At 37.6% G+C, this 27,219-nt stretch overlaps 1 protein-coding gene and 2 non-coding genes across 3 annotated transcripts; all 3 read right to left on the bottom strand.

Annotated features, from left to right (window-relative positions):
- Window positions 1-2,496: 2,496 nt before the first annotated feature.
- TRNAW-CCA lies at window positions 2,497-2,568 on the bottom strand. The gene has a single exon. It is a non-coding gene; the product is annotated as a tRNA-Trp (tRNA).
- Window positions 2,569-3,355: 787 nt separating this feature from the next.
- LOC110921348 (cell division control protein 48 homolog B) lies at window positions 3,356-13,132 on the bottom strand. Its single transcript, XM_022165663.2, has 12 exons — window positions 12,877-13,132; window positions 12,761-12,805; window positions 12,188-12,243; window positions 11,632-11,781; window positions 11,420-11,524; window positions 9,510-9,609; window positions 8,785-9,066; window positions 7,748-7,917; window positions 6,494-6,622; window positions 5,453-5,540; window positions 3,957-4,034; window positions 3,356-3,880 (listed from the first exon to the last, which is right to left on the bottom strand). Exons 1-12 carry the CDS (start codon window positions 13,021-13,023, stop codon window positions 3,413-3,415), a joined length of 1,818 nt encoding a protein of 605 aa, XP_022021355.1. The 5' UTR covers window positions 13,024-13,132; the 3' UTR covers window positions 3,356-3,412.
- Window positions 13,133-25,397: 12,265 nt separating this feature from the next.
- On the bottom strand, window positions 25,398-25,469 carry TRNAD-GUC. The gene has a single exon. It is a non-coding gene; the product is annotated as a tRNA-Asp (tRNA).
- Between the last annotated feature and the right edge of the window lie 1,750 nt (window positions 25,470-27,219).

Genomic DNA, 27,219 nt, shown 5'->3' with positions numbered 1-27,219 from the left:
CTGGCGAAATTAACCACATCGGGATACACTCGTCTTCGAACCGGGGAAAACCCTCACCTAGGGCCGAAGCCCGTGAACACTCGCCCAAAGGCACGACCGTGCGGTGAGGTAAAACTCGCTCAATTCAATAAAATAACTTAACTAAACAATTACAACAACATGTATAATTTTCTATAATTAGTAAGTTGTATTTCTAACCTTTAAATTATTCTTTGTTACCCTCATTTATAGATTCGCAAACTTGTTATGACGCACTTTGAGAATTGGGGGTTACCAAATTAGTCGAACCACCTTCCCTGATAACCAAGATAACTTGACAACATCTAATCGTTCTGACCGTTTATAAAAATTTCAAAATCCAAATATCCGTTATAGGTTCGATTTTTTACTATAGTCAAACCAAAACATGTTCGTCCCGATTTTATTGTATTAAACGTCACAACTTTCATATTAAGATAAAGACAAAAAAAAACCCTAAACAAGTGGTTATATACAATGCCTCTTGAAAATGGCAAGTAATAATCAATTGTATGGTATATTGGTAAATATTCTTGTGTCGTGTGTAAATTAAACTACCAAGTAGCAAGTAACCTAGGGATATCTTTATACATCAATATATGTCATTACAACCGTAATCTAGTTAAATACTAAATCTATCAGTGATTAATTAGTGATTATCGATACATCACCAATGGACAATTAGAGTTAAATGCCATTTTAGTCCCTGTGGTTTTGGTCAATCTGACAGTTTAGTCTAAATGTTTCATTTTTCGTCTGTGGGTACAAAAAGGTTTCACCGCAGCCATTTTAGTCCACTAGGTTAACTTCATTCATTTTTTCTATTAACGAAAAGGACAATTCGTTCATTTTATATGTAATTTTGTTTACTAGAAGGGTAATTCGGCCATATAAAATGACCGAATTGTCCTTCTCGTTAACAGAAAAAATGGATAAAGTTAACCCAGTAGAATAAAATAGCAACGGTGAAACTTTTTTGACCCACAGACAAAAAATGAAACATTTAATTTAAACTGTCAAAATGACCCAAACCACAGGGACTAAAATGACCTTTAACTCGGACAATTAATATCCCATGACTTTTTCCCTATCCTCAGGTAATCTTATCGGCTCTCACGGTGATCCAACGGCGAGTACCAAAGGATCGACAATCACCGACGAATTAACGATAATACTTAAGTTTTTATTCCTTTTTTAGACTTTAATTTCTTCATCCGTGACCATTGACGGATCAGTCGTAGGGCCGGACCTATAGTACAAATAACTCAGCCTTGGGCTAAGACCCCCACTTAAAAGAAAATTAATATGCTAACTATTAATATTAGTGTAAACTTATTTTTTAAGATTTGTTTGATTTCTTATACGAGCAAACCGCTCTCTATTATAGTTGTGTTAGATATTTGTTCGGTTTCAAATAGAGGTGCACAAAAAACCGGTCCCCGGAACCCGTTTTTTTAATACCAAGGTATTCTATACCCGAAACCGGCCCTACCCGTAGGGTATATATAGAGTATGCATATTGATCTCAGTACCTGGAACCGGAATCAATCATACCCAATTAATACCCGAAACCGGACAAGAATCAAAATTGGAACCGATTATACCTGGCTATACCCGATATATGATTCGAATACCTATCTTTTAAATTTATGTTAGTGCGTTTCTTTTAATTTTTTTTACATTATACAATGCATATTTAATAATAATAATAATAATAAACAAAAAGACAAGAAAATAAGGTAATAAAAACGCAATAGAGTATTATAAAACATGAAAATAGGGTAATAAAAACGCAATAGAGTATTATAAAACCTGAAAATATGGTACTAAAAACTCGAAAATAGGGTATAGAAAAACCCGAGAAAATATATGGTATTTTAAAACAAGAAACCGAAACCGGTTCCATAACCGGAACCAGTTATTAAAAATACCTGGTTTGTGCACCTCTAGTTTCAAACATGGATAAAGGAATATCGTTTATAACAATCAAAGATGGAAAACAGGCCCAAAATTATATTTCGTCTTTGGGTCTCCACTAAGGTTGGAACGGCCCTGATCAGGCAGTAAGTGATAATTATTTTTCTAGTAGTGTGGAGTGACCTAAAATAGAACCGATCAGACTAAGAACTATTTTTCTTATCATAGGCCAAGGGGGGGTTCCCGAGAACTCCCTCGGTTTGAACAAATTGGAAAAAATAGTGGAAATTTGTATGATTTGAAAAAAAAAATAGTAAGAACCTACTAAAAGCAACCCGGTGGAAAAAAAATTCATGGATCCGTCACTGCATAGACAGACCAAACGTAGTCGCAATCCGGTTTTCGTCTACCGGTTTTAATGGGCTGGAGAAACCTTTCTCGATGACAACTACGTTTAGTTAATCTGCTAACAGATAAAAGATAATGATGGTGGATCTACTAATTTCATACATTATCAACTGTTTGATAAAAGTTTTAAAAATGACCGGATTTCAAGGGATTTGAACCCGACGTGAATCGAACACGCAACCTTCTGATCTGGAGTCAGACGCGCTACCATTGCGCCACGGATCCTGGATGTTTATTAAACAATTCAAAATTAATATACCTGGAATATCACAGAATTTTGATGATATTTTTATTTTTAATTCGCTTATTAATCTCTCAAATCATAATATTACGAGCATCATATATATAGATAAAAATGTATGATCATATATATGCTAATAAAGTAACTATAGGATCACAACTGACAAATCTTTTGTTAATAGTGTTTTTTCGTATTATTCAGTCGTCCTCAACAAATGGGTGTTTGTGGTAATAGAAACAGATTAGGTTACGTGTTGTCATTTGTCTCATGGATGTCGTCAAATGATGTTATAACATAACCCATATCGCGTTTTGTTGTCAGGTTGGATTGTATATATTATTCACGCGTCCGTATTTGTGTCGTAGTATGTAAAAACCCGATAGAAAATGGTCAAAGATTGAAGCCTTGAACGGTAAGTCAACAACCACAGATAAATACCCCTATTTTATAAAGAAAAGTGTAGGGGTGTTTTGGTCGGTGTCAAAGTCCACCGACCTTTGTTTTTAAAATACAGTAGATATTAGGACACAGACACTGACATTAACAATAGTAATTCTAGCGAACCGCCCCTTCAAGATCTAGGGAACCAGCACATGATGTTATAACTTTATCAGTACCTTCAAGATAAACTATTAACGAGCAACAAACCTTCAAAATGAACTACTAACAAGCCATGAACCTTTTAAATTTTTTTAAATATAATTAAAAACCTTTAGAATGAACTACTAAATAGCAATAACCTTTAAAATCTCACTTACTATAAAAACTAACTTTAAAATGAAAAAATAACAATCAATAAACCTTTAAAATCTTAATGTATAACATATGTTAAGTGCAGACCATTTTTCCAGATGTTGGACTTTTCAAGTAGTTCATATTATAACCTAATGAACCTAACACCACGATTACACCCACAACCCCCATCGTAACAGGAACCGACAACCAGTTGTTCGTGCGCGGTTTACCCGAATACACAACCTGAAGTCGTGGTTTCCATGTAGATTTTATGTTCCTATAAGATGCATATGAATCTATTTCTTCACTGGTCAAAGCCGGGTTTAACGAGCTTTTGACGGTTTGAAAATGACGGTTGTGTATGACGGTGGCGGTTATGTCTTCTCTAAGGGCTACAATTCCAGCTTCTCTACATAAACCTTCTAACTCAGCCCCTGTGAAACGTTCGGTTTCTTGTGCTATTTGCTTGAGATCAACATCGTTGTCGATATTCATGCCACGCGTATGCACACGTAGTATTTCGTATCGGGCTTCTAGGTCTGGTGGGGGTACGTATAACACCTGTAAATCTGGATGTCAGTTATAACGGAAAATATAATATTGTTTTCCGCAAAGTGTTGATAAGGAAAAATATTACGAGATCGAATCGTCCAGGTCGCATTAGAGCGTTGTCAATCGCGTGTGGTCGATTAGTGGCAGCCAAAACAAGTATTCCCTAATAAACGAAAAAAAAAAAACATATCAGTGGAAGAAGTTTATTCAGGTTTGACCTCTAATGGGTCGGGTCAACAGTGTAAAATCAAGAAAATGGCTTTAAAGAAAGCAGGGGTTAAATGGGGCGAACGGGTTGAAAGCTATGCAGATAATGCGGTAAAAAATCGGATATCGGTCAAGGGCCGATATTTGAGATATAGGTTATCGCAGTGGGAAATCGATAATTTTAATATCATGCAGAGTTTATATATATAGCAATTTAACACTAACAATTCAGTAAATACTCTCTTACCATTAACAAATTAACCTTTTGCAACTTGCAAAATACTAACAATTGTAGCAACTAGGAACTGATAAAGATTTAAAACACTAACAATTAACAATTAAGACTTAAAACACTAATAGCAGCAATAAGAAGAAATATGAATGGGAGAACTAAGAAGTAAGGTACTCATATCGGTGAATATCGCCGACAATATCGGTACCGATATTCCATAGTTATCGATAGCGAATAGCGGTCAATAGCGACAGACGACCTATATGCTACGTAGCGATAGCGACGAAATAGCGCCCGCTATTTTGTGTATAGCGATAAGGTAGTAGAAAATTTTAAAAATAAAAATATAGCTATTTATAATTATATACATATATTATAATGTTAATTTTATACTTTATATTCATAGATTTGTAAGTTTAAGAACCAAATGTAAACTAGTAAAGATAGAGGGGGGTAAATGTTAAAATGCACAAACTAATTTTACTCTTTTTATCTTAAAAAATTACAATTTAAATAATAAATGTAAACTACAGAAAGATTGAGGGGTTAAATTGTAAAACTACAAACTAATTTAAACCTAAAAGTCACCCAATTGTTACCTCCGCCGTCAGAACTCCAAATCTCAGAACTCCAATTCTGTAGACGAAGACCATGAAATTACAGAAAAGCACTAGAAAAACTACTATGAACGCCATCAAAACAAGGTATCTCTTCTTTCTTTCCTATCAATTTGAGCCTTCGATTTCTATCTTCCTCGTTTCCGGCAGAATTGCAGCACCGGCGCCGAAATTCGCCGCCGGAATACGTTCCTAGTCGCTATTTTTCCCGCTTTTCAGTCACTAGAGCCACTTAGCGCCGGTAGTCCGCTTCGCATCGCTAAACGCAATAGCGCTCGCAACAGGCGCAATCGATAACTATGCGATATTCTGACGAATATTTGACACCGATATTTACAAGGGGGACCGATAACCGATATTAACTACATAGGTTGAAAGTGACACAAACTGTATTTTTAGTTCATAATACTTTCTAATTCATTTTATCTAAAAAATAGAAGAGTTTTTGTAATCTATCAACACTAACTATTTATAAATATATAAGAATATAGTTTAGAATGAAAGTGTTGTTATTGGTATACGTACTTTAGCCTCTTCTAGGCCATCCATTTCAGTGAGCAGAGTAGACAGAAGTCTTTCTGCAACTGTTGTACTGCCACTTGAACTGGTTCCTCTGCAGATTTTATAACAAAGGTTGAAGATAAGATTTCATTTAGAAAAAAAAAAATTAAAAATTTGATCCATATTTTAAGTTAATGATTCAGGTTATGTTTAACATCTAAAGGCCAAACGAATAAAAAAATAGCATGAAAGGAAACTGAGTAAATGGGTTAAACTAGGGGTGTTCAAAAAAATCCGGATCCAAAACTGAATCCGAAATATCCAAAAATCCGTATCCGAAATTTCAGATTCGGATATGGATTTCTACAAATTTCGGATAATCGGATTATCCGATATCCAAAAATTGAAAAAGTTGTAAATATATATTTTATGAGCACTATGTTTAGTTTAAAATATAGTAAAAATCAGTAAATAATCGGATTCGGATGTGGATTTATGAATGTTTTTATTGTTTTAAATGTAGGAAATCTGGAAAATCGAATACAGGTTTAGTTTTAATCTATGCACAATTTTTGATTTTTTTTATAAATTCAGATATTCGTTTACATATCGGAATTCACATCCGAATTTCGGATGCGGGTTCGGATATTAATATTATTAGACACAACGTAATAGTGTGTTAGTATAGGGTTATGAGTGTAACAATGTGGTCTATATAAACCACATCTAATGTAACCCTAATCACAACTACTAATACAATACAATTCTCTGATTTAACTAATATTCACTATCCGAAAATTTTGGATTACCTTGAACACCCCTAGGTTAAACGAGTCGCAAGTCACGTTTATTTTTAGTGCGTAAAGCCTCCTAAATCATCCCTTCAGAAATCCATATTTGTTAGTGAAATAAAAATATTTTGTGATCGCATTTGTCACGGTAATTGTTTATAATAATAGCATATGAAAGTTTGGGCAAAAAGGGTGTTTAGGTTAACCCAGCCCGGCCCATACCAAAATACACATTTTGGGCCGTTACACAAGCAGCCGATTGGTGGATACTTACCGTTTAGCTGCAACGACATCAGCTTCATCAAAGAAGATAATGCTTGGTGCAACAAGGCGAGCTCTATGAAATGTATTACGTAATAATGCTTCACCTTCTCCAACATACATGGAAAATAATTCTGCACCACTGAAACATAACTAATAAAAAATTAACTACATTTTAGCAATAAGTATATAATTAAGGACGGATTAACCAGAAATTAAGTTTTATCTTGTAATTAAAATCTAAACAGACCATCAACAAGATATCATTAATGTACCAGTTCTGTACTTTAACTTGATGACTGCAAGCTACTTTGTTAATAACACGTTGGATGATAATATAACATTGGATACAAAAGGATTTTTGGTTACTAGAATAACACATCATTCAATCCCATTCATCTATCTAATCAAGTGAAAAGGTTGAAAATCAAAAAGAAATATCGCATCAACTTTCATGGCACTGGGGTTGTCCTAAGGATATTACAAAATGAATTGGTAATTTCAACTAATTTACTAATAATTGGGTCAATTCGAGTTATAATTTATCTATTAGTAACGAGTCAAACACTCAAATAGTCAAATGTATAAAATAAAAAATAAGCTAACAAAGAATTGGGTTGAAAGTTGCCCAAAGTGTAGTTTTAAACTTTAAATGCATACATTTATAACTGTGACGATACAGTTTTACTGACTGTATTTAACACATTAATTGTTGGTTTTAGTTAGATAAACATAGCCCTATAATCCTATATGTTTAAAACAGTAGATAAAATAAGCAAATTGCTACGGGCCAGTCTACGTGAAGATGAAAAAAAAAAAAGCATGTCGCGGAAGTATTCAAAAGTCACAGAAAAGTTATCGGTTCAATTCGTTATGGTATCGACACTCGTTATAACCATAAAAGTGAATATCTGCGGCGGGTTTGAAATGTGATTGACTAATTGAAATAACCTACTTACAACGATACATATGGAAAATTTAGAAATACATTACGTAGAGGAAAAAACTAAAAAGAAACCACAGACTGTGAGTAAAAGAAAAAAAAACACTAAAAGTTGAGGGCCTAAATAGTAACTATAATAAAGTGTAAGGGCCAAAGTTGATTGATGCCAAAGTTGAGGGGCCAAAGTTGGTTGATGTTGACAAAATAGCCTTTTGAGTGTATCTATATAGAATGCACCAAGATGTAAGAAAAAGCATGCTTTGGTAATTAACAAAGAAACATGTACAAAAATATATAGTTTTAAACAATAAAGTAAGGTCAAACCTTAAAGAAAAGAAAGAGGCTTGAGCCGCATGAGCAGCTGCTTTAGCAAGAGTAGTTTTTGAGCATCCCGGAGGTCCGTGAAGAAGAATACCACGTATAGGCGACACACCCAACTTTTCAAATGCTTCGGAATGTTTTAAAGGCCACTCAACTGCTTGCTTCAGTTTTTTCTGCTTCATGCAACAAGTCATCATAAGTCGATACGACTAACCATTAGTTTTTAAATGGGTCGGCTTAGGTTTATTTTAATTAAAAAACGTGTCAAAAACCGTCCTATGTGTATTTTTAATGCATAAACCCCCTAAATCATTTTATTAAAAAAGTAGACTATTATAGACAGAAATATATTTTTGTAATCATATTTGGCACATTAACTTATTTCTTCAAAAACTAAAATATCTTGACAGAAGATGTTTCAAGGGTGAACCTGACCTGTACAACCAGTACAAAAAGTTACCACCTTGACCTAGGAGTGCTAAATGAACCGTGTACGCGGGTTGGCGGGTCCAACACGACCCCAACCCGAAAATTTTTACACAAACCCGAACACGACCCGAGCCTGAAAATCATGTCATACATATGAACCCGACCACGACCTGAATATTCGTGGGTTGACCCGAACACAAACCATTCAACCCAAATTCTTGTTTCTTCTAATTTTTTCGCAAATTAATATATTAAAGTTAAAGTTTTACTACAAAAAAACACAAATGTATATATAACAATTACATTTTAAATATATAATCCTATGTCGATATGCATAAAATACCCAACCAATTTAATTTATGACATAAAACATATTGCAAAAAATAGTAAATAATATAAACGGGTCAACCCGCCCGGGTTGACATGAACCCGACCCGTTTAGACTAAACCCAAACCCGCAAATTTCATGTTAGGTTCGTGTCGTGTTTTCAGGTCGTGTCAGAATTGCACACCCCTACCTTGACCCATTACCAAACCCACCCATTATGGCATGTTTAACCATTTGTAAACTTTAAAAATCTTCATTTTGCGTAGATATTGATTTTACAGACCTTTAAATTGTGTAGTCCCCCAATGTCATCCCAAGAAACCTTGGGAATTTCGACAGTAACACCTCTTGTGATGCTTGGGCCCACAATAGACCTGGCAATCTTCCAATCATCCATTAATAAGCTGCAAACATTAGCTTCTTCAACATTTGAACATCTTTTCACTGCACACATAGCAGCCTCCCGACATAAAGCTTCTAAATCAGCCCCAACATAACCATTGCACAACGCTGCTATCACTTCCAAGTTAACACTAGGATCCAGTGGAACCTTCTTTGTGTATAGCTGAAGAATGTAGCATTTAGGCAAGTATTATTTATATGCCAAAAAATAATCAAAGTAATATATATATATAGGCTTCGAATCAAGAGACCCCCCCCCCCCCGAGTTGTGAGAAGAACTCCGACTTCCTGTGCGAGTTTTGCCACCATTTTTTGCACACACATAGATGAAAATGTTACAAACACAGCTGTATAAAAAAAATTCAAACGGTGTTTTCAGCTTTGTAAAAGGCTATTGACATCAGCATTTACACCCATTGTAAGGATTTTTTACAATGGTGTAAATCAGCAAAAACTTTTTTTTATTTGGGAAAAGTAATTTTTTTTAGGATTTTTGGTAAAAAAAAAAAGAATTGAAAAAACATTTGTTTTGGCCGAGTTCTCTAAGTTCTCACAACTCGTAGGAGTTTTCATTTTACCCTGACCCTATATATATATAGATATTACCTTAAGAATTTGAAGGCGTTCTTCCTCATTTGGAGTTGTGACTTCGATTTCAGCATCAAATCGGCCTGACCTTCTTAGTGCAAGATCAAGTGCATCTACTCTGGCAAACATGATAATATTTATTAGAGATGGCAAAATGGGTGGGCTGGAATATTGGATAACGGATTCAGGTCAAGAGGGATCATTTGTTGTACAGGTCAAAACAGGTTGAGTGCATACTTGTTAATGGCGAATAGCGACAAATAGCGATAAGGTACCTATAGGCCACATAGCGAATATCAATAAATAGCAAGCGCTATTTTATTAATATACACTAGAAATGTTTTTTTTTAATTATATTGTATATTATATTAAAAATACCCTGGTATTATGCTATTTTACATGTATATTTAACAAAATCCTAAAATCCAGCTATTTTATAGCTATATGTAATCGCTATTTATATATATTTTTTTAAAAAACTAAAATCCCGCTATTTATGGCTACATATCCTGTAGCGACCTTCGACCTATACGCTACGCTATTCGCTAGAGCGACGACAACTATGGACTTGGGTGGGCTGGGTAATGGGCCTAGATGGGTATGGGTCAAGATGGGCTATTTTAACAACCCGAACAGGTCAGGTTGTCTAAAACTTTTAGCTTTCTTATAGACAATCAGAGTGTATATGTTTGCCAACATCTTTATAATAAGAGTTTTGACTTTTGAATAAATTGTTACAAGAGGATTTTATGCACTAAAAATACACTTCATGAAACTTTCGACCAGTTAAATCTGTTTGACCCATTTCCTCTGAAGCTAATTGTTTTTTTACACATCTGAATTGACCCATTCATAAGTAAATGGGACAAAACTGCCATCTCTAACACTCACCATAGAGTCTATTATATCCAAAACTTAGACAACTATAAATAAAAACATCACAGTTGATCAACTAGTACTGAATTTAATTTACAATAAAAACTTCAAACTAAAATATTGGGTAAAGTTCTTGTACAAATAATCTTAACATACTAAACATACAAATTGAAGGAAAACTCAAAAAGACAAGGTGGCATTTTTGTAATTATCAATAACTATCAAAGTTACTCTACAAATATACCTAAAAAAACCTAACCACTCCCCCCACCCTCAAAAAAAACCTAAACCCCCCACCCCCCCCCCCAAAAAAAACCTAAAAAAAAACCTAACCCCCCCACCCCTAAAAACCTAAAAAAAACCTAACCCCCCCCCCAACCCAAGCTAAAATGCTAAAAACTAAACCCCCCAAAAAACCTAAAAAAATAAAAAAAAAAAAACACACAAATTATTTTATTTTATTTTTTTAACATTTTTTATTAAAAAATCGCTACTTTTAGTAGCAGCAAAAAAAAAAAAATTTTTTTTTTTTTTTGCTAACGAAATGTAGCGATTTTTTAATAAAAAATGTTAAAAAAAATTTGTGTTTTTTTAGGTATTTTTGGTTGTAACTTTGATAGTTGGTGGTAATTACAAAAATGCCACCTTGTCTTTTTGGGTTTTCCTTCAATTTGTATGTTTAGTATGTTAAGATTATTTGTATTTGATCTTTTGCCCTAAAATATAATAACCTTAAAATATCTAATGTCTCTTTTATCTGTTTAGGCTATCATTAGAATATAGATTCGTATCACATCACAAACACAAATGGAAGCTGCAGCAGAAAGGGTTGAGCAATTTTTTGCAGTTTAAAATATCCATTTTTTAAGTCAAACTTGCGGAGCAATCAGTTTATGTGGCTCTAACATACCAAACAAACTCAAACGAGCCACAGTTTGAACTCTTTTAGGAGTTACGGCTGTTCGTGTTAACGAAAAAGAACACAAGAATTCAACCCACTTTCACATAAACGGAACAACCAAACGAAATAAATGAGTTGATCAAGCCTTCACCTGTTGGTTGATGCAACCACTACAACTTTTGTCCCTGATGCTGATGTAGCACTTGAGTCCATAAGCATGATAAGCTGAGATGCTACACGGATATCTTGTTGTCTTCTGTGATTTGAGATATATTTTCAGCAAATGCAGTTACGTGACAGTTAAATTTCATCTATAAACGAGTATCATGAATGGGACAAAAAGGGTACAAGATTACTATGTACCTAGAATCACGACGGGGACAGATAGCGTCGATTTCGTCTATGAATATAACAGAAGGTTTTCCAGATTTGATGTGTGAAGATGCTTCAGAAAACGCATCCCGCAAAACTTTCTCACTTTCACCTGCTTGGGCTCTGTGAACAGTGTGTGGACTGCATTGATAACACAATACACAAATTATATTAGTTTTAATCACCAAAAATATCAACTGTTCAATCTGAGTTTCTTCTGAAGGTAATTCATTACATTATACACTTTAAAATAAAATCTATGATGTATGTTACTAAAAACTAATAAACCTGCATTCATCTGATAAATTTATGCACTTTTTACTAAAGCAAATTCTCAAGTACACCACCAAAAGATAAGAATTTTTTAGCGTGTATGAGAAGAATAGGAACTTAATATAAACAACAATGTGTTTTCGGAACTGTAATTCTTCTTCTATAACTTGACGAGATCTACGGATTAAAGCAAAAGATCCCAATAGAAAACAGTAATTTATAAATCAATAAGTCTGAATAACAGCAAGTAGTGTATCAAGTCAAAAGGCAATACCTCAGAACAATCAAGTGTGCATCACATTCACGAACAACCGCACGAACCAAGCTAGTCTAACATCAACAAGAAACAACATCATCAACGACACCACCTCCCTTCCAACTTCATATAATCATTGACTAATCGGTAATCAGTAGTTTACCAATCAAAATTCACCTAGTAGGACCTAAAGTCGGTATCAGTCAAAGGCAGTCAAGTATTTGAAAAACTGTACTTATTAATCAAATCCGATTAAAAATTTTGAAAAATTATACATAAAATTTTGAAATACTTTGTATGTGTAGGCACACACATACATATAAGTTTGAAAATTTACACATAGGATTCCAATCCGATTAATCACTAGTTGGGGTACCCCACCGCCGGACTAGCGGCTAGCGATATTTACAACCAACACTTGGTTATCAAACATATTATTTTTCAAATAAATAACTGACATCAATAAAAGTATTACTAACTTTTAACTTTTGACACAGAAACTGAAACTTCAAAAATCAAAAATCAACTGCTAGTTAAAAAATCAGGAATCAGTATCAAGAAATAACCCTAAAGTAAAATCATGAATAATACCTTTCCGGTGCCAGGAGGACCGTACAGCAGCAATCCACGAGGCCACTACAGATAAACAAAGATGAAGGGTGAATATTATAGGCGAATACAGGTGAATATAGTGTGTGTGTGTGTACCTTAAGGCCGAGTTTTTTGGCTTGGCGAGAGTAGAGAAGAGGATATGTTATGAGTTCTCGTAGAGCTTGAAGAGCTTCTGCATTGCCAGCTACGGCATCCTCTGCACGCCACTTTACGACGTCGTTCGTGCTGCAACTACTCTCCATTCGCCTGGGGGGGTTGCAGTTGACGGTGTGGCGGAGTGATTGATGGTTATTTTGAAGGGGCCAGGGTTTCTTCTCGGTCAATTTTTTATATTTAGAAATCCACCACACCACTTGTGGAGATGAGGAGGCTTCGATCCTCACTTGTATTCGTTTTTTTTTTTTTTTTTTTTTTTTTTGAAATGGAGAATTTACTCAAGCCAAACTTTGAAGCCAGCGTGGACCCAGTTAAGATAATCTGATTAGTGTAGGGCAACGGGGTTCTGCGATGACGTAAACAAAAGAAAGTCGTCGTTCCAAAAATATATGTATATAATTTATATTTTGAGTCAAGTACAATTTGCGTCGTTTGGAGCAGATTTCATTTTTGCTCCCTTTTACAAAAGCTTTTGGTTTTACCACTCCGAACTTGTCATACGTTGCACAATGCCTCTCTACGGTCAACGACTGTTAATTTGACCGTTAGAATTTGGGTGAAAAGACCAAACTACCATTTTCTTATAGCAATATGCGCCCTTGTGGTTTCGTTATTATTACAAACAGCCACCACCCACTACCACCACCAAAATAATGCAACTGATAACTCTATGGCAACATACACTGAATCGGCTATATAACTTTGTGACCATAATACCATAACCACCGCCGTTGTCATCTTTTTAACAAAAACCATCATCTTCTACAATCGCCGGAGAACTGAAGTTCTATGAAAAATAAAGTTTACCTCATCAATGGATATCGTCGGAAACACAAGTCTGACCTCCACGGACCTTTAAATAAAGTTTCAAGGGGTCGATGTCGAAAGGTTGGTCAAAAACAAGTTAAAAAATTGGTCCTGAGTACATTTACTAACAAGGGTAAGTAGGGTCGTCTCCATAGGGAATACGTGGTTAGTGTTGTAACAAGCCTCAGAAAAATACATAAACAAAATCCGAAGTATGCACAATAAAACTTGAAAACCTGATGGTTGATGAACCAACCCGCACAAAAGTACCTTTATTAGACTCGCAATTATAAACCAAACAAATTAGGATCCAGTTTGGAGTAGCTCTGGGTTTTTACACACCGGAAGAAGTGGAGACGGATGAATTTGTGAATGGGTTAAGGGGTGTGTACAATCACCCTCGGCCGAAGTGTTTGAATTCGGTGGATTTGGAAAGATTTTGGGATACAATTGCGTCTCAGCCGTTCGCTCAAATGAACCTCATCACATCGGTTCGTGATCCGATATATAGGTATATTTTGAAGGCATTGGCGACGACGGTTGTAGCGAGGAAGTCGGGCGAGAATAAAGCGAATTGGTTAGATATTTTCGCGTTGATGTGTATGGTTGAAAAGCGAAATTGGAATTTGGCAAGCTTCTTTGCATGGTCGTGCAATAGGCCTCGTCGGGGAGGAAAACGGGCCGCAATGGATCTTAGGCCTTACATAGCTAGATTGGCAAGGAATATTCGGGCCCTTACAAAATACAAGCTTGAGCAGATGCATGAGGGTATGCCAACGGTTCGTTGGGATGTTGCGGATTTACGGTTGGCAGGTATTCTTACACATTCGGACCCGCCAGAGTGGAACTTCGAGGTTGGTGCTCCTCCGCAACGACAGCCGGCACCTCGACAGAGGCGTGCGATCCCAGCGCCACAGCAGCCAGTTAGACAGCCGAGACCCGACCCGTTCACTCCTGAGGCTGCTTTTGACTACACGCAGCAGAGGTTTGCTCAGATTGAAGATAGGATGCGGGTTGACCACCAGTGGACCATGCAGAGCCGCCACCGACAGGACGACATGCTCAGGTACATGATGTCGGGTATGTCACTAGATGCTCAGATACCTCCACCCTTTGCGGGATTATTACCTCCACCAGTTTATGGAGGCGAGCAGCAGACCCCATATGTTTATGGTCAGTATCCGGGGTATGACCAGTGGGGGGGTCAAAGTGGTTATGCGTACAGTGGTCAGTTCGAGTGGCAGCAGGCTGGAGGTTCGGGGACACGGCAGATGGAGGAAGATTCAGAGGAGGAGTGATGTAGCAGACTGCAGCAGCATATATATCCTGATGTGCGTGAAGTGTGTTATATTTTTAGATATATATTTAAGCCCTTTTTACACTTTTAGCCAAGTTTTAAATTTATAAAACACGATATTTACTAACACTAAACACACATATGGGCAAGTGCACCCATCGTGGACGTAGTATAGTGTTGGTAAGATACCGAGGTCGTCCAAGGACACAAGAGCTTTTAATACCGGTTTATCCTCAACGTCTAATCAAATCAAAAGGTTAGAAAAAATGATTTAAACTAAGAAAAATAAAAACTAACTAAATGCTGAAAAATAAAATAAAATAAAAACAGATAGACAAGATGAATCACTTGGATCCGACACGTGTATTAGTATAACCTTTGATTATTTTTGCACTTTTGCACTTGTTTAAGAGATTATCTTAGTTATTGTAGTAGGCCCCTCTTTTGAAGGCGACGTTACCCTCAACCCAGTAGTTTGAGTCAGCAAGGATACAATCCTAAAGGGTCGGATTATTGAAAGATAATGAATTAAGTTATTAATGCGAATTATGGTAGGCCCCGCTTTTGGCGGTGACGTTACCCTCGGCTAAGTAGTCTGAGTCAGCAGGGATACAGTCCTAAATAGCCGGGTTATAGTATTAATAGTAGTTAACTTATGAGGGGGTCAAAGAGTTTGGATCCCCGCCATCCAATACCTATGGGCATTGAAGGAGATCCTACTAAATTTGACCCAGGTCCCAAGCAGGACCTCTAAACGCTGAACAAGGGCAAGACCTTTACCAAACCGTTCCCTTAACCCCCGACCAGGTAGCCAACATACCTCCATATAGACCGTGGAGATATGAATGGTGAAAATCTTTTATTTTATATAGACAGTAAAATAATGCCAAGACACCACGGACAAACGATAAGGAAAGATCACCTTCAACATAAGTAACTAGTTATTAAAGTCATTAATACAAAACCAAATAAAAAGTGCAAAAGATTAAAAATAAAAAGTATTATACTAAACACTTGTCTTCACCAAGTGATGTAAGAGACTTAGGCAAACATGGCCTTGATTGTCAAGAACTCTTACGATCAATCTTGGATCCCGAGACGACTCACACACTCTACGATGGACAATGGATGATGGTGGTGGATGATGGTGATATGGTGGTGGTGGGTGGTGGATGAGGTGTGAGAGAGGTGGTGTGCCAAGGGATGAGGGAGAATGAAACCAAGCTCCTCTATTTATAGGCTGGACAGAACGCTGGACACGGCCCCGTGTCCGCTGGACACGGCCCCGTGCCCGTCTGACACTCTCTCTCTTCATTAATTGTAATTGCGAATTACAATTAATGCGCCTGCTGTACTTTCAACACGCCCCCGTGCCCGCTGGGCACGGCCCCGTGGTGAGCAATGGAAGCTTCTACTGGTTTGTCTTTTCTGCTGCTTCCTGGGCACGCCCCCGTGTTCGCTGGACACGGGGCGTGTTCAGACTCTGTTTTCTTCTCTTTGTTTTGGGAGGTGCCGTTGAGGGTCCGGGCAGTCCACTTTTGTTCCTTTTCTTGTATTTATGGTAGAATTAGTGGTCTTTTTGCTTCTTTTGTGATTTTGAGCTCATTTCATCCTGAAAATACAAAAGGAAGACAAAAACACTCTTTTTCCAACATTAGTACTTAAAAAGGGTTAGTTTTATGCCTTAATTGATGTGTTTTATATGTTGCATTTTACACAAATCAAATACCCCCACACTTGAACTTTTGCTTGTCCTCAAGCAAAACTCTTTTAATGTGGCTTACACTCCCAAATGGAATAGGTAGAAGAGAAGTTTTTTAGCTTGTCCTAGAGTGTCGGGAATCCAAGGTTTTTATAGGTTTTATTTTTATTTTATTTACAATCCTATTCGTTATGATTTATTTTGAACTTTTCATAAGATAAACTACTTATTTTGGCATAACATGCCTTATCAAAATTCCATTTATATACAAGTTCACATACCTCACGGGAGATCACTCAACACTCGGCCGAAGGTGTATATTTAAGTGAATCGCTCGAGAGCGGCACGGACTTACGTTTTCCATAGGCTTGCCAAGCGATCAATCCTCCTCCTTTTTAACTTTTTACCTTTGTAAATATCAAGAGGACTTTTGGGGTGAAGGCTTGGGTTTAAAGGTGGGTGGTTGGTTAGTGGTTAGTAAAAAGGGCGAAAATCGTAACAAGTGTCGGTTTTCATAAAATACCTTATTTTTAGTGACATTTATTTTTGAAGTATTTCTCAAACAAGCTTTTGTAGCTTTTGTTTGTTTTTGACTTCATTATATATATATATATATATATATATATATATTTTTCGTCACGTAGAGGGTATGTTTATGAAAAACCGAGCTTGTTACTAAAATAAGGGTGAAAAAAATGAAAAAGGTTTTTGGTGGGTAAAAAAAATTGTTTTGGGGGTAATGAAATGAAAGGTTTAGGCTCAAAGGGGTTTTTCTAGGGGGATTTTGGGTAGGTAAAAAAAATGAAAAATAATGGTTTTGAAAGAAAAATAGTTAGTCCTAATGCCTCCATCATTTACTTACTTGGGTTTAAGTTGGTAAGGACCGGGAATGTATCGTCGTGGCAAGTTCTAGATTTGTAAAGACCGAGCGGCTATTCACACAAGAAACGAAAAATGAGCATTTAATCTAAATATGTATATTTTTATGCTCAATAAAGGCTCAAAACTCACTTTTGTGGGAATGGGTTTTTAATGTGACCAAGCATATATAATCGAATTTTAGCTAGACTTGTTATACCGTTTCATAATTTCCTTATGTTAGCTCTTTTTATCACGACGCTATCGGTTGTAAATTTGTAAAAATATAACCTTTTTAGAACTTGTTATTCCCAACTTAAACTAAGACAAGTAAATAAAAATAAAAAAAATGAAAAAGTTTTTGAAAAAATTTGGGGTGTTTAGCGGTTCCAATAGAGTTTTGTGTAAGGCTTGTTTTAGGATTTTGCAAAATTTCAAGGTTTTAGCATCCCCCCCACACTTAAATTACACATTGTCCTCAATGTGTCCAAAAATAAAGTTTTTGGTTGATTAGAATATGTAAAAGTGTGTCTAAAAACAAAGATTTGTGTTACTGGCACTCTGGACACGGCCCCGTGTTGACCGGGCACGGCCCCGTGGTCAAGTGCCAGTAACAAAAATTATAGAAGTGAAACAGAAGCCTGGACACGGGGGCGTGTCCGCTGAACACGGCCCGTGTCCAGTTACCTGAACTGGGTGATTTCCTGCAGGGGGCTCAGCACGGGGCCGTGTTGGTTGGGCACGGCCCGTGTGGAGCCTTCTGTTATGGAGATTTTTGTCGGTTTGTTCTGTTCTTCTGCATGGTTCCATTTTTTCTCGTTCCCTTTTTCATCCATTACCACCACGAGTCCATAAATCATAAAAACCATCATAACATTGCTAATCATAAAGACATTACATAAAGATAAAAATTACATAGATATTAAGCTTATGGAGTTCTAGCCCTATGTTTTATTTTAATTTAGCAAAATTTCCAAGAATCTACTGATCTTGGTTAGATAAGGCTTTGTAGAGCTCCACTTTTCGGGCGCGGTTCTCCTCACATGTCGGCAAGCCACTCCTCTACCTCCCTTGGAAGGAGGAAGGAGGGCTCGTTTGCATTTGTTTGAGGAGTTTCAACTTCCGCCGGAACTTCTTGTGGGTTTTCCATAGGAGGTTCCGCGGGGATGTCTCCCCACCCGGTAGGGTTGTTAATACCGAGTGCCAGGTTCCAGTCTTGTTGTGGAAGAACTGGTTCCATAGGGGGTGCCACCAAAATGTTTAACCTTTGGTGCAAAAGGTTAATCTCTTGGAAGCTGCTTTCCAATCCCATTGTAAGATCGTTAATACGGTCAATGAGGACCTCCTCCACGGATGTCATTTCGTCGAGAGCTTCCCTTAGCGCTATTACGTAGTGCACAAGTGTAGCTTCAACGGAGGGTCTCCTTCCCCTTCGGCTGTTCGAGGAATGCACGGATGATGTTTCGCTGTTTTCACTCGCCATTCTACGAAAAATAAACCAGAAATAGTTTATAAGACGAAACAGCTTCTGGACACGGCCCCGTGCTCACTGAGCACGGCCCCGTGTTCATCTTTCTGCAGAATTTTGGAGCAAGGAACCTTGGTTTTTCAAGTTATTTTCTGAGTTTGTGCAAGCTTTTTGACAGTAAATAACTCTAAACAATGCTACATAACATGTTTTTACCAAGATTCCATGACCAAAACTCCTTGTTTCCTACCATAAAGATTGAAAATTCAAACTTTTCATGGTGGCTTTTGAAGAAAGATGAAGAAGAAGGAAATGTCTAGAAGAGGAAAGGACAAGATGGGTTGTTGGAAACTTCTTTTAGACTTACCTAGGATTGTTTGAGAGAAGATTCCTTCAAATCTCTGTCCCCAAGTTGGTCCAAATGTGCAGGAATTTTGGCTGCATTTATAGAAAATGACAGCCTGCTGCACACGGCCCCGTGTTCGCTGGACACGACCCCGTGTGCAGATGAAATTCTGACACAGTTTGTCCGTATTCTGACGTTCTGATCAGATAGGAATCTTTTGGTGGACACGGGGGCGTGTTGGCCGAGCACGGCCCCGTGTCGGAAAGCTGGCTTTATGAAGTTTTGTCTTTATTAAGGAGCCAATTTTTATCGGGTGGCTCCTGACTTGTTGGAACAACCCCAAAGTGCCTAAGATACCTTAATTGTCCTATACTAAGGCGAGAACGCAAGAGGTTGTCGGTGAGGGTAATTCCTATTTTCATTCTAGGTGGACAAGTCCAACCCTTTTCCGGGCTCTCGTTAAAGAAGGTGTATGCCGAATCGCTCAGGTCTATGTATGCACCGAACGAGGTCGATGGGGAGTCCTTCACGGCACAATCGGCACAGGGACGACTATCGTCCACGTCTTGTTTAGGAAGAAAGGTATTTTCGGGAGCAACGAGGTTGTCAGAATGCGGTTCCAACATTTCCTTATGGTCATCATCTTGGGATGGATCTAAGAAATCCTTCCTAAGTTCTTTTGACCACTTTAGAAGTAGTTCTTCTAGTTGAAATAGCTCGTCAAGGAGCATTTCTCCTAGAATATCTGGCTGGGCGCATTCGAGGGAGAAATAGTGTTTATTTTTACTTTCGCCCCTCTTAAGGTTACAAGGGATCGGTGGGTCTATATAGTGTGGCCTATAAGTGAGGAAGAAACATTTTAATTCCTCGTGTTCGCCTCCACATATTCGACACCACAAACCATAAGAGTGCCGAAAGTAAAAAGAATCACTATCACTCATGTTTGTATCAGAAATTACCAACCGCCGGGATCGAACGGTTCTGTTTTCAGCAACTGAATCTTGGGCACGGGGGCGTGTTGAGTGGACACGGCCCCGTGTTCAGCCTACTGTCTGATATAAAACAGGATTGCCAGTTCCAATGATTGGGCACGGGGCGTGTTCAGCGGGCACGGCCCCGTGCTGAGCTCTGCAGAAGCTGAAAAATCTAAGAAAAATCCTAAAAATTAAAGAAAAATAAAAAGATGATTAGGCCGTTGATTCCTAACTTTCTTAAAATCCTTGTGTCCCCGGCAACGGCGCCAAAAACTTGATGTGCGTGAAGTGTGTTATATTTTTAGATATATATTTAAGCCCTTTTTACACTTTTAGCCAAGTTTTAAATTTATAAAACACGATATTTACTAACACTAAACACACATATGGGCAAGTGCACCCATCGTGGACGTAGTATAGTGTTGGTAAGATACCGAGGTCGTCCAAGGACACAAGAGCTTTTAATACCGGTTTATCCTCAACGTCTAATCAAATCAAAAGGTTAGAAAAAATGATTTAAACTAAGAAAAATAAAAACTAACTAAATGCTGAAAAATAAAATAAAATAAAAACAGATAGACAAGATGAATCACTTGGATCCGACACGTGTATTAGTATAACCTTTGATTATTTTTGCACTTTTGCACTTGTTTAAGAGATTATCTTAGTTATTGTAGTAGGCCCCTCTTTTGAAGGCGACGTTACCCTCAACCCAGTAGTTTGAGTCAGCAAGGATACAATCCTAAAGGGTCGGATTATTGAAAGATAATGAATTAAGTTATTAATGCGAATTATGGTAGGCCCCGCTTTTGGCGGTGACGTTACCCTCGGCTAAGTAGTCTGAGTCAGCAGGGATACAGTCCTAAATAGCCGGGTTATAGTATTAATAGTAGTTAACTTATGAGGGGGTCAAAGAGTTTGGATCCCCGCCATCCAATACCTATGGGCATTGAAGGAGATCCTACTAAATTTGACCCAGGTCCCAAGCAGGACCTCTAAACGCTGAACAAGGGCAAGACCTTTACCAAACCGTTCCCTTAACCCCCGACCAGGTAGCCAACATACCTCCATATAGACCGTGGAGATATGAATGGTGAAAATCTTTTATTTTATATAGACAGTAAAATAATGCCAAGACACCACGGACAAACGATAAGGAAAGATCACCTTCAACATAAGTAACTAGTTATTAAAGTCATTAATACAAAACCAAATAAAAAGTGCAAAAGATTAAAAATAAAAAGTATTATACTAAACACTTGTCTTCACCAAGTGATGTAAGAGACTTAGGCAAACATGGCCTTGATTGTCAAGAACTCTTACGATCAATCTTGGATCCCGAGACGACTCACACACTCTACGATGGACAATGGATGATGGTGGTGGATGATGGTGATATGGTGGTGGTGGGTGGTGGATGAGGTGTGAGAGAGGTGGTGTGCCAAGGGATGAGGGAGAATGAAACCAAGCTCCTCTATTTATAGGCTGGACAGAACGCTGGACACGGCCCCGTGTCCGCTGGACACGGCCCCGTGCCCGTCTGACACTCTCTCTCTTCATTAATTGTAATTGCGAATTACAATTAATGCGCCTGCTGTACTTTCAACACGCCCCCGTGCCCGCTGGGCACGGCCCCGTGGTGAGCAATGGAAGCTTCTACTGGTTTGTCTTTTCTGCTGCTTCCTGGGCACGCCCCCGTGTTCGCTGGACACGGGGCGTGTTCAGACTCTGTTTTCTTCTCTTTGTTTTGGGAGGTGCCGTTGAGGGTCCGGGCAGTCCACTTTTGTTCCTTTTCTTGTATTTATGGTAGAATTAGTGGTCTTTTTGCTTCTTTTGTGATTTTGAGCTCATTTCATCCTGAAAATACAAAAGGAAGACAAAAACACTCTTTTTCCAACATTAGTACTTAAAAAGGGTTAGTTTTATGCCTTAATTGATGTGTTTTATATGTTGCATTTTACACACATCATATCCTTTCATGTTTTATTTTATTTCTGCTGTTTCAGTAGTTCGATGTGGTTGTATCCGTAGGACATATATTTTATTTTCTGTTTGAACTTTGGATGATGGTATGTTGGACACGTGGTAGTGGTATGTTTGGTATGGTATTTATGTTTTAGGTTGATGATTTGGAGCCGCTTTCTGTTCGTGTGAGAGAGAGTTTGGTATTGTTTGCTGAGCACGTTCGGTATTGGAGGGCTTATGTGGAAACGACTGGCACTTTGACAGTCTCAGATATCAGTTAAGTCGTTTCCCTTTTTGTTGTTGTTGTATTTTTATTTATTTCGTCGTCTAGTTATTTATTTAGTTAGTTCGTTTTTTATTTAGTAGTTGTTAGGTAGTGTCGAGTCGTGTTTTCGTTCTTGCATTAGGGACAATGCAATCTCTAAGTGTGGGGATGGGAATACATGTAAATAATCGAGTCTTAATTATTAAAAAATACAAAAAAATTAAAAAATTGAAAAAAAATCCAAAAAAATTGAAAAAATCAGAAAAATGTCTTTTGAATAAAAAAGAAGTTTGCATTTTTGAACGGAAAATGATAGAAAAGACAAATTTTTGTTTGGGTTCGAATAATAATAATATGAGAGTTAAATAAATCGAGCTTGCGTCTAGTTAGGGATATGTGGATAGGCTCGGGTTTGGTTTTAAGTCCCTTTGAGCTAATATACATTAATTGTCGGTCTGCTAGTGGGTTTTCGCCTGGGAAATATGGGAAACTAAAACCGCCAATAATAGTATAAGGGGCACTGTTATAAGTTAAAACCGTTAGAGTTTGTGATCAGAAAAAAAATAGAATAAAAAAGTGAGCTAGAAACTAAATGAAAGTAATGCATTCCTATGTAGTTTGGGTTGGGGATAGCGACTCTACAGCCGAATTACCTCTAGGGTGTGTGAAATCGACCGTGCTAAAAAGAAAAAAATAAATAAATAAGTACCGAAACCTAAGTAATCTGTGGTTGGGGATAGCGACTCTACAGCCGGATTGCCTCTTGGCAAGGGAAAGCACCGTCTAGACTCACGAAAGAAAAAAAAAAGCGAAAAAAAATGGAAAAAGAAAAAAATTTGATTGTAAACTCTCTTGGTTTTGATATAAGACGGTTGGGAATTGGTCAAATGATCGTTCTTTTAGTCCTATAAGCTTGAGGCGGGAGTAGGTGGACTGTTGATTCTAGTGTGAGACCCTAGGTGGATTGACCGCACTTAAATTAAAATCACATGATAAGGGCTTTGGATTGGGTTCGGGTTTAAAGTGGACAAAGTATATTCGCAATCGCAGCTAACGCAAGCTTTGGTTTTAATTAAGTATATCTATGTTTTCGGTCCGAGTGATTATTTGTCTATGATTCCGTTGCATAATTCTTTTTCGAGGACGAAAAAAGAGTAAGTGTGGGGATGTTTGATGTACTGAAAAGTACATATGTTTATAGTGTATTTTTTGATCAGTTTTCAGTCGTTTAGAGTCTAGTTTAGGTTAGAACTTCGATACTGCTGACGTTAAGCTTTGATTTCAGGTCCCGTAGCTTAAAGTGATGAAAAACGAGTAAAACCGAGCAGTTTGGAAGAAAACCGGGATTCGTACGCGCGTCGGAGAAGCTGGAACTCGAAGTTGAATAAAAAATAATAAAAATCAGGCAGGGAGGCGCCGCGTGACGCGACACCCCCTTGGCGTCACGCGAGGGCCTTCATTTTCCGGGAAAATGTGTTCCAAGCTAGGTTTTGAAGGGATGATTTCCAAGAAACTTAACACAACTCTAATTACGAATCAAGAAACCCTAGGACGAATTTCAAAGGAGATTTTGAGTATTTTGGAGTGCTTTAGCTTGCGGGAATCATTCGGTTGAAGCTTGGATCGTGAAAGTGAAGATTGTTCGGGTTTTATCTCCCGGTGTTCTTTAATTTCGTGTTTTCGATACTTTCCGATGAATTCTTGTTTTGAACTTGCTTTGTTTATTTTAGACATCATGTTTCTTGGCTAAACCCTAAATACTACCTAGACAAGATGATAGTTTGATTTATGTTTGGATCTTTTAACGGTTTTTATTGATTGATTATGGATTGATTTCTGAAAGTAAAGTGTTCTAGATTTTCTGATTTGGTGCATGTGCGTATTTACTTTTGATTGTGGATTGTTTACTGTTTCACATAGATTTTGGTGGATGTATTTCACATAATAGATCTGTGTTGATTATTTGCATCCTTGCGGGTTCGGGTGATCTTTGGGTAAATCGGCCGATAGCCTTAGAAACAGTAATTAAAATACAATTAGAAGTAAATATTCTGCTTAACTTGTCGCTGAGAGGCTCGAGTTAGTTATTAGGTCTCGGTGCAGTATATACCTAAATTAGATTTTGAGAGAAGTCGACTTTAGTTCCCTAATTGCATTTGTGTCTAGTAAACCAAGTCAGAACCTAGAATTGCCTTAGATTGTCGCGCTGAGAGGTAGATAGTCGTATTAGGGCACTTTTAGAATCGTTAGAGGACTGAGAGGAAGTCTAACAGTCGGCATACACAACAGCCTTGTAGGGTTTCCTAGGTTTCTTCCTGAGAAGGGTCGGGAAGTCTTAGCATTGAAATACCTTAAGGTTTAGTAATTTACGATCCCGGCTCCATACAACAATAAAACCGTTAGAAGTCCATTCACAGTTAAACTGGATTCAAGTCTAGGTAGTCGTTAATCTCATCTGAATCAAACCCTAGTCTTCGTTCGTATTTTAGTTTAATTTCATTTTAATTGCAATTTTAGGATTTTAGTAAAAACCCCCCTTAAAAACAACAATTGTTTAGTCGTGTCAGTGTCTAGTCTAAATAGAGTCGTTAACGTAATTCATTAGAGTCCTTGTGGGTTCGACATCCGGACTTACTTTTCTGTGCTAGAGTCGACCGGTTCACTTGCCGGTGAGTAGCTTAGTCAGGTTAGAGAGTCTAGATTTTTATTACTTGAGTCTTAATTTAGGGTAATTTTAGTTTAATTAGTTGAACTACTTTTTCCACATCAAGTTTTTGGCGCCGTTGCCGGGGATCGAACCCGGGTCACCCGCGTGACAGGCGGGAATACTTACCACTATACTACAACGACGAATGGTTCGGGTTGGTTTGCTTGAGGTTGTTTGACACTTGCGGGGTATGTTTGGACAACTAGACAACATGTTTGACCGTTACGGGTTTGTTTGGCTATAACTACGAATTTTTGCTAAAAAAAATAGGTTTTTGAATTGATTTTTGCAAGTATGTTTAGTTTTCTAAACAAATTTTGTTGCCACCAACGTTGCGTTAAGGTTTAAAAAGTCAAACTCTCACGTGTTTCGCCTCAAGTGTGGGGATATTTTGGCACTTACGCTTAATTGAGGACAATTAAAGTGCCGGGAGGAGATAGTGTGCATTGAGTCGTAGGTCGTTCGAGTCATTGAGTCTAGTAGTGTCTTTAGAGTAGTAGTTTGAGTCTAGTGTCGGGTTTACTTATATGCATGTACAAGTTCACAACATTTTGCCCGTACTCAATCTCCATTCGGGTAGAATGATGTGTAACTTAAGCTTTTGTAAACGGTAACCCATGTTTTTGAAATTAGCCGCGAATGAAATGCTATACGGCTATTTTCATTTTCTGAAAAAAAAAATTAAAAAAATTAAAAATACCAAAAATAGCTTGTGATTACTAACAGTCTGCATTGTTTTTCTTGTCAAATCTTTCTTGTTTTGCAGAACATGTCGGGTGAAGGTTTGTCGTCAAACCCAAGAAATAGGAAGATCAAGTATCGCGGGAACGATAGGAGGGTGTATTCCCGAATTGAGAGGTTGGTCGATCACCCGGTATTGGATTTTGAAGAGGATACTGAAGAGAGGGTAAAGCTCAAAAAGTATGTGGTAACTCAGACATTGGAGCATCGTGTAATTGATTGGGAGTGGTTACAAGGCATGGGAGCGAGTGAGCGTGTGGCAGAATTATTGGGGCCGAGGTTGAGAATGGCAATGGATTATTGTGATAGGTCGCAGTATACCGAACTTACAATTGAGTTCCATTGTACCTTCCGTCACAAAGAGGGTACTTTTGCTGAAAAGGATGCGGTAATGTGACAACTCGAGTTTCTGACTTTCACTTTCGCATTAAATGCGCGTTGACTCTGACTGTTTAGTTGTTTGGATTGTGGACTTGAAATTGTACGCGTTGTGTTTTAATGAAACGAATTGTCGTGTTGCCTATATGTGATTACTTGCTGTGGTAGAAATAATATTAGAATTTTTATTTAAAACACTTAGTCTAGATCACGAAACATGACACACAGTTCGAAGGATCTCGAAACATATCCTTCGATTCGAAGGATCAACTTTCGGTTCGAAGGATCTCGAAACATATCCTTCGACCAAGGACTCTATCCTTCGACATCTTTCGGCCCAGACTTTCTAATGGGCTTGGCCCATTCCTGTGATACGTTTATATACGTGAATGCATGTAGTCGGCAGTCACTTTCAACCCTAGAGCCTTTCTGTGAGTGACGGCAATTTGGAACTCTCGAAACTTGCTTTAGTATTCGATTCGCCTCGGTTAGTATCCAAGCTTTGCATGATTATTTAATTGTTATCCTTGCTAACTGTTAATCGAATACATGATTCATTAATATATATACATAATGCCTGATCTCATGTTTGAATCCCTTGCCTATTGATGATGTTGATTATGGTAAACGAAAACGAAACAAGTGAACACGGTTTGGTTAGTTTAAACACAAAGATCTAAACCTGCTATCAATTAGGGTTTTTGGTATTCTGTTCGAATTATTAATCAATATTATAGATCGATTGTAGTGAGGAATCGTGCTCGTATGATACTC

Source organism: Helianthus annuus, chromosome 17 (assembly GCF_002127325.2).
Source record: "Helianthus annuus cultivar XRQ/B chromosome 17, HanXRQr2.0-SUNRISE, whole genome shotgun sequence".
In the NCBI taxonomy this organism is placed as follows: domain Eukaryota; kingdom Viridiplantae; phylum Streptophyta; class Magnoliopsida; order Asterales; family Asteraceae; genus Helianthus; species Helianthus annuus.
Note: the sequence above shows the minus strand (reverse complement) of the source record. Positions and strands in the feature narration are given on the sequence as shown.

What these genes read in the sequence shown, in the direction of transcription:
- LOC110921348 (XM_022165663.2), bottom strand. Translation starts at nt 13,023, where the DNA reads ATGGAGAGTAGTTGCAGCACGAACGACGTCGTAAAGTGGCGTGCAGAG. An exon ending in AACGCCTTCAAATTCTTAAG is followed by an intron (nt 9,067 to 9,509) that starts GTAATATCTATA and finishes TACATTCTTCAG; the next exon opens with CTATACACAAAGAAGGTTCC. An exon ending in GACCTGGACGATTCGATCTC is followed by an intron (nt 3,881 to 3,956) that starts GTAATATTTTTC and finishes CCAGATTTACAG; the next exon opens with GTGTTATACGTACCCCCACC.